This window comes from Cimex lectularius, unplaced genomic scaffold (genome assembly GCF_000648675.2).
Source record: "Cimex lectularius strain Harlan isolate CLEC.00 unplaced genomic scaffold, Clec_2.1 scaffold324, whole genome shotgun sequence".
In the NCBI taxonomy this organism is placed as follows: domain Eukaryota; kingdom Metazoa; phylum Arthropoda; class Insecta; order Hemiptera; family Cimicidae; genus Cimex; species Cimex lectularius.
Genome location: NW_019392925.1, coordinates 143,683 through 156,499, shown reverse-complemented (window position 1 = coordinate 156,499; position 12,817 = coordinate 143,683). Strand labels below are relative to the sequence as shown.

Sequence of the window (12,817 nt, the reverse complement as noted above, 5' to 3'; positions counted from 1 at the left end):
CATCTCACATAAACAATAGTAAAAAAAAAGAATATTAATAAACAAAACAAAAATTGATTTATAATTTTTATGCAGTGTGGTTGATGAAATAGTGTCATGAGCGGAACCCACAATTTTTCATCTCAACCACACTTTAAACAAAAATTATAAATCAATTTAAATAATCAGGAACTAGGACTAAACACATAGATTAATATTATAACGAAAATAATGAAAAAAAACTAGATCTATATTTGCAAAAGTAATAGAAATCCATTCATAAATATCCTAATTTTAATTATAATCTTTATACATAAAACAGTTCAATAAATGACGAACAGACAACACACAGACCAAACCATTGGATCTAATGGGATGAATTTCAACAATGCATTCCTATAATGACTTAGATAGTCGCTAAGAAAGGATTTTTTGAAATTCCATTCCTATCTTCTATATATATATATAAAACAGTTCTGTGACTGACAGAAAACTCACAGACCAAACCATTTTTTCCCCTAAGGGGATCATGTAGGCAATTTTTTACCGGGTGTAGACCAAAGTGAACTGAAGAAGAAAAGAATTAGAGAAACAGGCATTATATTTAGAAAGCCATAATAGCACTCTGTATTGCATTAGAAAGTTACATCAAAACAGAGTCCCACATGGATGAAGTCGTGGGTAAAAGCTAGTTGAATAAAAATTTTGAAACAAATATATAAATTATGCCACAAATATATAAATAAAAATAAGTAAAAGGACTCAATACGACACGCAAGAATGGCACAATTACACAGAAGACAAACACTTTGAGCCCTGAAGATGATCTCAATAAAGATTGAAACGTTCGCACGATAAAGAACATGTTTTCTGAAACCTACATCACACCAGACTCCATCTCACGATTTCTGAATAATTAATAAAAATAAAGTTCGCAGAGGTCATATCAATCCTCGGGTTGTCGGTGTTTTTGAAAAAGTCCATTTGTAATTATGTCAGTTTTCAGTTTCGAATGCAAGGCCACTGGATTTGAACTTTAATTACAATGATGAGTGCCATGTCAACACCTAAAGTGTTGCAGGCATTAATGCCCCCAATACTGTTAATTTTTTTTTTTTAATACAAATCCTTTAAAAATAAGTCAATCATATTTCCAAGTCTCATAAGACTGGTTTTTAAGTAACTAAGTACACTTTTGAAAGGAAGCGATATACTGCTTGTGGAATAGGAGGAATATTAAAATTAATTAAATGCAAAATTTGTTCACAATCAACAAATTATAAATAACTTTATATAAAAATAATATGCTCAAAAACTTAAAACTATGTGAAAAGGGAAGTGAAATTAAATAGTCAGAAGATATGTATCGTTGATTTTATCAGATTTATTCCTCAATCTATAGCAATGAGTTTTAAGAACTTATTTTTGCACCTTCACGATGCTATCAGAATGGGATTTGGAATAAGAAGATTAAATAATAGAAGCATACTCAAGTTGTGTTCTAGAGAGGCAATAAAAAAGATTTTTAATTAACTTAATATTGCAAAACCTAATAATTTTAATGACAACAATATGACTTACAAATAAAAAATATGTGTCAAACAGAACAGATCTGTAAAACTATTGACTCTAGGTATAGGGGTATCATCAATCTTGTATAAAAAAACTAACTTTTTTATAGCCCTTGGTATAATAACTCATTACATTATCATGGCACTATCAAACTAGTTTAGAAATGTTTAACTGTAGTAGATTGGCATCATTAAAATGTTCAACTGTTTTAAAAATTTTAGATCAACATCATAAGGTAGAAATTTGACATTTCTTGACAAAACATCATATCAAAATATTATATCATTAATATACAAACAAAAAAGAAGAGGTCCAATACAAGATCTTTGTGGCACTCCTGAGGTAGACTCAAAATAAGAGGATGAAGTTGAATTTAATTTAACACAGTATTGCCTATTAATTAGAAAGCTTGTTAACCAATAATATGGAACCATGATAGGTTAACAAGGCAAGACAGTTTATTGACCAATTTGGGGATCAAACGCCTTGATAGATCAGTGTACATTACATCCATTGTTTACCAATTTGAATAAATGCTTCAGCTACGTTGATTGTGTTGGAAACTCTCTGAGTACCACATACTTGAAAACTTTACTTTGTTAAAGCGATCGAACCAGCAGAATCGAAATGGCTATTCTCTAACTCAAGGAAGGGAAATAGGAGGCTGATAGGAATCCTGACGGGCCACTGCCCATTGAGAAGACACCTCTCCATAATGGGTATTCTACCAGATCCCTTTTGCCATTTTTGCAAAATAAAAGAAGAAACGGCAAGGCACTACCTCGCAGAGTGTGATAGGTATGCTAGGTCTAGATTTGAAATCTTTGAAGGAGAGGACATCACCAAATCACTCCCCGAGATTAAATGGTCCAAAATCTTGGGGTTTGTGTTCAGGTCCAAGAGGTTTATGCAGGACACGTGAGCTGACCAATTCCCAGACCTTTTAGGAATGGGTACGAGTCTACCCAAGCATTTAACCCCTCGGGTCTTGGTTGCCCGCCCTGCATTATATATACATATACATATACATTATATATACAAAATAATTTCAAAGATTAAAGCTACTGATAAGGAAAATCTTGAGTTAAAGTTAATGTTATGATTTTTCATCAACTTTCTTTGATCTACATAACAGTAGCTTTAATCTTTGAAATTATTTTGTTTTGGGTATTACAAATGGCTGACTTTACACGATGAAATATGTGAAATCATCCACTTTTAATAAATCTTCATGTTGCAACTTATTGGCATTTTCTTTTAAATTAATTTCTTTTAATCCTAGCTATTTCTTTTCAAGTGTCTTATANCTTATACTTATATCACTTGAAAAAGTGGGCTAATTTTAATTATTTAATTAAATGTACTCTTATCTTTGTTCTGTTATTTCATTCTGTTTTGTACCAAATACATTCAGCGAAAACTGATCAAGTGCATTTTATTGCACAAGTTTAGTTTTTGTTAAATTTCATATAGAATTGTAAATTTAAGCAATTTGATTTTGTTGTTTTAGCTCAATTTTGATATGTGTTTGGAAAAATAATTTTCAGTTTCTATGTCGAGAAATAGTCTATTTACAATTAATAATAATATATAATAATTATATAATAATATAATTTGGTTTTTTACAAATATCTTCACATGGTATCTTATTTCCTCTTCCTTTTAACAATCTTTTTTGTACTCGAGATCATCTTTTTTAATATGTAGATAATTTAAAAAGGTGAACAAATTTTATTAACTATTTTATTTGTACTCTCATCTTTGTACGGCTATTTCTTTCTGCTTTGTACCAAATAAATTCAGCAAAAATTTCTGATTAAATGCATTTTTCTGCACAATTTTAGTTTTTGTTAAATTGCCTATAGATTTGTAAATTTAAGCAATTTGATTTTGTTATTTTAGCCCAATTTTGGTATGAGTTTTGTAAAAATGATTCTCTCTTTCTTTTAAACCTGTTTTTTGTACTCGTGCTAAATTTTTTGATATCAACATAATTTGAAAAGGTGTGCAAATTTTAATAATTACTTTATATCTCTTCTTATCTTAGAATTGCTTTTTCGAAAATCATTGAGCTGTGAGTTGGCCGTTTCATTGCTCGATTTTTGTTAAATTTCTTATATAATTGTAATTTTATACAATAAATACTTCCACACTTAGAAGATTTTAATCTGAATTAATGGTACAATGTATATTATGTTTAAACTTACTTTATACTAGGCAATTTGTTGATTAATTAAATTTTTTTTCTTTTTATTATTTTTTTTTTGTGTGTAAATAGTGAGAGAGTGATGTAGCGATACGTGATTTGTACGCTGACACGGGAATGGATAACCGAAGGGATGCAAAGTCTATCCGATGTATCCAACGTGATAAGAGATAAGAATCGATCACGCACACAACTGTTATCTCATGGCGTAGACGACGGTTCTCCCACCGCCCGCCGGCCGTTCGAGTCGCCGTTTCCAAGTCCATTTCCATTCCGTGCTGAATGCCGGGGGAGGACGTCCAGAAAACGAATACTCTCAGACACTATAAAACGACACAAAATTCACCGAGTAGTTTTTTTAAAAGCTTTTTTTTTAATTTAAATTTTTCTTTCGAACAAGACACGAGATCATGGCAATGAAGTACACCAAGACATGCTTGCAGGCGACGCAAGTGTTCTCCCAGCAAGCAGCCGTGCCTGCGAGATTAAGGTAAATCTCACAAAAAATAACCATTAAAAAAAAACTTTACAGAATAAAGCTCATCACTGAAAAAAATCACAGATTATGTCAGAAATCCATGCCAGCACGTTCACATCTTTTGCAATAATCTTTATCTATATATTGAAAACTAGTTATAGCTCATTTTCCAACATTTCAACAAGGCAGGAATGTCGTACAATGCTCCAAAGACCTCTCAGTAATGTTGTCTGGGTCAGTAATGTTTCTATTTAATTCGTGTTGCTTATAAAAATTGCAAACACCCAAAGGTTAATAGCTCTGTAGTGCCACTACCTACAATCTCAATGTGGTTGTAATAAAAAGTGAAAAATATCGCTTATCAGTGTTCGAGATAAAACTGTCAAATAATATATAATGTAATATTAAATCTGTTTAAAAATTGTCTGTTGCAAAACCTTGCTTTCATTCACTTAAAAATTATTTATAACAAACGTTTTAAGCAACGATAATGCAAACATAATAAGATGGAAAAGGAGACACACATGAGCTAGATTTTTCTTGCTGCGATGTCACAAATTTATCAAATTAAGTTTTTCATTCACAACTTAAACATCAATAGAATTATTAATAATATTTATAATTATTATTTCAGTAATTTTTACTTCTGCTCTATCAACTGTTTTTTGTTTTACAGTTTTATTTCAAGGTGGAAACTCATTTACACAGATGTTGAAGCATGTCATTGTTTGACATTCTTTGCTGTTATTAAAAAAAATATATCAGCACTGATATGGTTTATCCAATTGCAACTTGAACATCAAAACAATTACCAATAATAATAAACATGTTGACCTAATTATTATTTCAACAATTTTTGCTTCCGTAATAGCTAGTTTTTTGTTGGATTGTTTTATTTCAATGTGGAAACATATTTATACACATGTTGAACCATGTCATTGTGTGATAATCTTCGATGTTATTTCAAAAATATATCAAAACTGATATGGTTTTTCCAATTACAACTTGAACATCAAAACAATTACTAATAATAATAAACATGTTGACCTAATTATTATTTCAACAATTTTTGCTTCCGTAATAGCTAGTTTTTTGTTGGATTGTTTTATTTCAATGTGGAAACTCATTTACACACATGTTGAACCATGTCATTGTGAGACATTCTTTGCTGTTATTTCAAAAAATATATCAGCACTGATATGGTTTTTCCAATTGCAACATGAATATCAAAACAATTTTCAATAATAATAAACACATTGATCAAATATTATAATTAGGTGTGAAATTTGAGAAAAAATGAATTTGTACAATGCTAGAAATTTTAGACTCAATCAAAGTACTCACTCAAATTTTCTCACATCCTCCATGTATTTGAATAATTTAAACGATGTTTATAAATCCCAGGCCCTGAAGATGATCTTAATAAAGATTGAAACGGTACAAAAAAAAGTTTTTCTAAAACCTACGTCTCACCAGACCGCATCTCACAATCTCCAAACAATCATCAACTAATGGTCACTAAATACCACATATAATATAACACAAGATAATAAAACATTGACCTAATTATTATTTGTTATACAGGTTACACTTACTAGGTACTACATTCATGGGTTTTGATAATACTCACTTTTCAGCTTTTCGCCATCTTCGGTGAGGAATGGATAAATATAGATGGGCCCAGCAAGTGGCCCTGTTCTGGTTAATCATGTGCTTTCTGATTTATTTCTAAACTTTTTACTTACTTATACTTTTTCTGATCTGCTTATTTTTTCCTTTGTTGTTTTCTTTCAATATGGAAATGCCATTATACATGTATTTAAGGATGCCATTGTGATTTTTTTCTCACTGCTATTTCATAAAATTTCATTCTACCTTCATTATTTCATAAATATATCAGTATCAGTTAATTTTTCATACTACTTGAACACCAAAAGATTGATAAATGATATTAAATACATTGGCTGATTATTATGTCTAAACTTTTGTCTTTCTGATTTTCATGTTTGATCTACAGTCTTGTCTTGTCTTATTTTTATGTGGAAACACTGTTATGCACATGTTGAAGGATGTCATTGAGATTTTTTCTCATTGCTTGTTAATAAAATTTCACATCACCGCTGATTGTGTTTTGTCATCATAATTTGATCATCAATCGTTTCCAGTACTTGCTCAATAAATTTTGGAAAACTGGGGAAATCCCTGAAAATTGGAGGGGAACAGAGGTAATTTCTTTGATTAAGAAAGATGCAAGTGATGAGTGCAACAATTATTATGTTATAAGTCACCTGAACACATTAATTAATTACAGAAATACATTTAGAAAGTATTAAAGATCACATCTGAAGCACTTTTGGTTGAAGTGCAATCTAGGTTAAAAAGTTCTGGTCTTGCAGGAATAATGAATATTATGAGGAATATTGTGAGAAAGCGTTTGATCTTATATGGCAAGACAAAAATCCTCCAAAATTCTGGGAAGAAAATGAATGGGCTGGTGGAAATTAATCGACGTGTCCGACAAGGATGTTGTTTGTCACCTGTTCTTTTTAAAATCTACTATCTGGCAATGTGAACTAACAACTGGCATACTCCTACATCAAAATGGACCCACTTTCAATATGCTTTTGTTTACGGATCAGGTAGATATGCAAGGGATTTCCTTCAACATAAAGTAAAAAGCCTTTGAGAGTATGTATCCAGTGTGATTAAAAATTGTCATTAATAACAGAATAGTGGCCCTTTACCTTTATGAGCTATGAGAATGACCACAAAGATTGAGGGGCTCCAAAGAATGTATGGCACCATGAACTAAGCTCTCAGGAAAAACAAATACAAAAAGAAATCAAGCTCGAATTTTAGAGTGTTGGCAACCCCAGTGCTGACATATGGAAGGGAATCTTGGACCATAACACAATGAGAAGAACAATGAATCCAAGCATCAGAAATGAAATTCTTAATGAGTGTCAAGGGGTTGTAAATTGAAGGACCATTAATCGAATAGCCATCTGAGAGAAATTGGAAATATGATAGAGCAAATCATTGAAGGAAAAGAAAGATGACTCTTACACATAAAATGAATTTACAAATCATGATTACATGTGGATTCACACTGCCAAGAAAGGTATAGTGCATTACCTTTTCCAGTGTTGTATTATTAACGACAATTTTTGATTGCACTGGATACTTACCTTCAGAGGCTTATTCCTTTGTTTTTACTGGAGGAAATGGCTATGGTAGCTACCCCACTAAGGTAAAAAAAATCTCTTGCATATCTAGTTGAAAGTGAAAAGTGCATGCTGCAAATCATCTTTTATTCTTTTTATCTGCATATTCATTGGGAGTATGACAAGAAGACTAACAACAGCCAGATAATAGACGTTAATAAGAACAGGTGATAAACAACATCTTTATCAGATACCTTGATTAATTTATATCAGCCCAGTCAGTTTCTTCCCAATATTGGTAAGGATTTTGTTCTTCTCATATAAGTTAATTACCACTTTTATGAGCAGTATGAGATATCCCATATGCTCCATAAAAGGCTTCTGTTCCTTCGGTGAAGCGCTTTCCCATGATAGGTACATTATCATTGCAGGATCAACCCTTTTTAAAGCCAGAGGCTTATGCTAAGATAATTTTTTTGTTGAAAGTTAAAAAAAAAAAAAATTGCATATCTTCTCTTTTTCTTTCTTTCTAAACTAACTGATCATTTCCAAACAGTGTTGAAAGTGGGTCTATTTGAACGTAGGAGTATGCAAGGAGTTGGTAGTTCACACTGCTACAACATTGAAACACGTCTGCCAGACCAACCCAGCAGGGATAGGCAGATGAAATGATCAGTTACTGGTTCATCACCCTGTAGACCACAGGAAGAAATCTCATGGCCTTCAATTATGTTAAACACTTTGTGATTGATCATTAACATTCATTTCAGATCATTTTGCTTTTTCCCTCAGTGGTTGGTCTGTTTGGTGTCCTTTCATAATAGACCAATTAAAAGTGGCAAATAAAACCAGCGAGCATAATCAGACTAAATTATTTTGATGCATCATGCTTCATTTTAAAGTTCAGTGTTAGTTTTATTGAGTTTAGTAATTTTTTTCTGTGTTGGTTAAAGAAGAGTTATTTCATATTATTGCTCTTTTAGGGTCAGGATAACTTGTTAACATTTGAGATGTTTTTATCTTTCGAGGCATTGAGGAGATAACACTGCCAAACTGGTTATTTCTCGATTTATATTTCCTTTAATAACCGGTTATATGGAAGTGATAATTGAATTCTCATTTAATGATACGATAATACATTATCAACTTAAAAAATATATATACGTATATATTCCATACCTGAGTTGATGAGTTCACGGTCATATATACAAAATTAAGTATTTTAATGGACATCATTGAATTAGTTGTTATAAATATTTTAATAATTGTATCGTATTACAACTCCCATATTAGGTGAGTTGTTGGAAGAGCTCAACCTGTTAAATTATATTTATTTATACTGGTCTTTATATATTATTTTGATTACATGCAGGCATACATGGGTTGCCAGCAGTGATTAACTATTTTTATAAGTTTATTTCTCTTTAATTTCTAAACAAGAAAGGAAAATAATAAACCTTTTTAAAACTTAAAGGTGTAGAGAATGTAAAAAGTGGCTATTTTTCCGATGTATTCTCTGAGTGCAAATCATATTAAAAATATAAAAAAATTCAAATATATTGAACCAAAAATAATTTAATTGTACAAAAGAGTAAAATCTAGGAAACTTAATTTACTTTATTTATTTATTAACTTTTCATTCTACATTAGCTATTATAGTTTAAAAATCATCAAATGAAACAATTAAATCATTGTCTTTAAATGACTATGATATGAAAAACATTTGATTCTAGTCCTTATTAGAATTAATGTTATAATTGTTAAATTCCATTTTATACTTACGCTTGTTTATTAAATTGGATTTTAAAAAGTTAGACGGTGAAGAGGACAAGATTCTTTCATATGAAAGGTCATACTATATCAGTATGTTAATCGATAATGGGGTAAGATCGTTTATCTAATTCTATTTTTGACAATTTATTTTACTCTAAACTGGTTTTCATATTTCCATTGATACAAGCAGATATTTTTAAATATATCTATAAAATATATATCATAGAAAAAATACTTAAGGGGATTAGCAAATGTAAAGGCAAGGCCTATTTATTGAAAAGTACTTTTGTCATTTCATTAAAGAACCTAATATACTCTTTTTGTTCATTTTTTAAGTTTTTTTAACATTTGACAGTTGAAATTGTGTAATTTTTGGATACACTATCAATTAATTCGCTCTATCAATGTCAAACCTAATATTTTTCCTTCTGCATATTCTACATTCATTACTCAATTTTATGTCATGTTAGTTTTGTATTTCATTTTTTTAATATTAATAATTAATGCAAATAAATATGACCTGATCTTTCCTGAATCTCTCAAGTGTTTAAACAGTACAGACAGAAATTACCTAATAAATTATTTCAGCTCATGGTGGTCCAAAGTGGAGATGGGGCCACCAGATGCCATTCTTGGCATTACAGAAGCGTATAAAAAGGACACCAATCCCAACAAAATCAATGTCGGTGTTGGCGCATACAGAGATGACAATGGTAAACCTTATGTCCTCCCAAGTGTTATCGAGGTAAATTCTACAAATTCCCTATCAAAGTGCATTTTAAATGGTAATTTTTTTTCAGGCTCAAAAAAGAGTAGTGGACAGCAACTTGGACAAAGAATATGCTCCTATTCACGGGGTAGCTGAATTTTGTAGTCTCTCGGCCAAACTTGCCTTCGGGGACGACAGCAACGTCATCGAAAATAAGTTGGTCAGTATTGATCAACTTACTGTTATTTCACCAGCACAGAATAATTTTTTGAAGTACTTGTGTTTTTTTCCAGAATTCCACAGTCCAGACTCTTTCAGGAACTGGCGCCCTCCGCATCGGTGCGGCCTTCCTTCAGAAGTTTTTCCCAGGAAATAAGGAAGTCTATTTACCGAGCCCAACGTGGGGAAACCATATTCCCATCTTCAACCACAGTGGCCTACCTGTCAAGTACTACAGGTATTACGATCCGAAGACTGTTGGCTTTGACTTTGAGGGAGCGGTGGAAGATCTTAAGGTAATGTCTCACTGATAAAACAGTTTAAAAAAAGCCTACACATCTCAAATTTCAACATTTTTCAAAATAACTAGTCAGAAAATTAGTTATTTGCTTATGACATGTTCACAAAATAGTCTAAGTTTTATATATCTGCAAAGTAAATTCCGTTTATAGTTGGCTCTAGTTAATTCGTAACTTAATAATATGGACTCTTCAGGCGGTTACTTTGGTAAATTGAAAGGGGAAAAAAACCCTGTGTTTTATGGTACTCAGTATACACAGAAAACCATTCTATAAATCAAAATGGAGTCACTTCCCCCTTTATAATTCAAACTTTTTCTTTGTAATATTCCTCTAAAGTTCCACATAGTGTTTACTTTATTACTGCCTAAAGTTTCTTATAATTGTCTCTAGTGTGTTATGTCGGCGGTCAGAGTTTTGTCAATGTATTCTCAGCACTGGTCACTTCAAAAAATAATTTTGACAAAGGACACCAGGCCACATTGAAACGAAAACTTCTTCATGGATTTTTTTAATAATGCATAACAATGTTCAATTTTACAGTTGATCTATTTCCATTTTTTCATTATTTTTATGTTTTATATACATACAATTTACATAGTGACTTGTAAAAATGCATATCAACGTTTTTCTTCCCCTTGATAATTCGAATTATTTTTTTTGGTCTCTTGTGTTTTGAATTATCAAAAGTCGACTGTAGTTGTTAAAAGACCATTTTTTTACAATAGAATATACCAGAATGCTCCGTTGTACTACTGCATGCCTGCGCTCACAATCCGACTGGGATTGATCCGAAACCTGATCAATGGAAGGAACTCAGTCAAGTGATCAAAGAGAAGAATCACTTTCCATTTTTTGATATGGCGTACCAAGGTTTTGCATCAGGTAATTCCCAAATCACCTTTTTTAATTTTTCACTGCATATAATTTATACATTTACGAACAGGTGATGTGAATAGAGACTCTCTAGCTGTGAGGTTGTTCGTAGAAGACGGCCATCAGATTGCTCTCTGTCAATCCTACGCAAAAAATATGGGACTTTATGGTAAATTTTCTACTTTCCAATGTCATTTAAACTATTTTTATCAAACTACGTTAATCATATATTCATAGGTGAAAGGATTGGAGCATTTTCTTTAGTGAATTGTGATAAAGAGGAAGCTGATAGGACTATGTCACAGATGAAGATCCTAATAAGACCAATGTATTCGAATCCTCCGATCAATGGCGCTAGAATCGTCCAGACAATCCTTAGCGATGAACAACTTCGAAATCAATGGTTTGTCCCAACAAGAAAATCTCTTGACATCTCATTTCAGCTCTCCTGAGATTTGGCACAGATTTTGATTAAATTTTTTTTTCTCAAAAAATCGTAAAACAATTCTACAAAGACAAATCGAAAAAAGGTTTTCACAATAACATTCCCAAAACTATATTAATCGCCTGACATCAATTCGATTCCAAAATACCCCAACACCTTACAAACTCCGAAAGTGAGGGTTTTCCAGAAGGGGAGTGTCGTTCTGGAACGACATCTGTACTGGGAAGGGTTTAGTGCATCGTTCCAGAACAACGGCCTTAACGAATGTGTTAAACACCAGAAATATATAAATAATTTTATTTTTGTTTAGGCTAGGAGAAGTGAAAGGAATGGCCGACAGGATTATTTCAGTCAGGAAATCCTTAAAATCTCTTCTTGTCAAGGAAGGCTCAACCAAGAGTTGGGATCACATAACTGATCAAATTGGAATGTTCTGTTATACAGGATTATCTCCTCAACAGGTAACTTTCATTACAACCATAGAACTTACAAAAACCTATAGCACTATTATCGTCGGAGACGGTGAATCAAAAATTTGTTTTGTTTAATTTCAGGTAGAAAGGCTCACAAATGAATTCCATGTGTACCTGACCAAAGATGGTAGGGTATCGATGGCGGGCGTCACTACAAAAAACGTGGAATATTTAGCTCACGCAATGCATCAAGTTACAAAATAAACTACAACACAAATACATTTTCCTTATAAACTAATTAGTGCTTATAATTTTAATTTTATGTTGTGTTCTTTGTATTTATTTATTTATAGCATAAATGTACTTTATGCATTATAAATCAAATATGTCAAATTGTTGATAGATTTTAAATAGTATATTCTGTCAGATATAGAGTTAAAGTTAAACTTGTAAATATTACATCAAATCTGAGCTTCATTTATTAAAAAAAATAATATATTTTTTGCACAATTTAGTTTATTTTGAACCCTTATTTAATTTGTCTTTCTTGAGTCACACCTAGCGACATTTGTTGCAGTACTATATAATTATTAAATCTTAGTGAATAATTAATACTTGCTTACCAAGGATGACCAGTAAATTAATAATACTGGCAAGAAAAATAGATCAGTTGTTAGTAACTAA

The 12,817-nt window shown here is 31.5% G+C and overlaps 1 protein-coding gene across 1 annotated transcript; it reads left to right on the top strand.

Annotated features, from left to right (window-relative positions):
- The first annotated feature begins 3,876 nt into the window (after positions 1–3,876).
- Positions 3,877–12,431, top strand: LOC106665674 (aspartate aminotransferase, mitochondrial). Its single transcript, XM_014392283.1, has 9 exons — positions 3,877–4,247; positions 9,761–9,917; positions 9,973–10,101; positions 10,175–10,396; positions 11,128–11,284; positions 11,346–11,444; positions 11,513–11,678; positions 12,031–12,181; positions 12,275–12,431. Exons 1-9 carry the CDS (start codon positions 4,168–4,170, stop codon positions 12,395–12,397), a joined length of 1,284 nt encoding a protein of 427 aa, XP_014247769.1. The 5' UTR covers positions 3,877–4,167; the 3' UTR covers positions 12,398–12,431.
- The last annotated feature ends 386 nt before the right edge of the window (positions 12,432–12,817 follow it).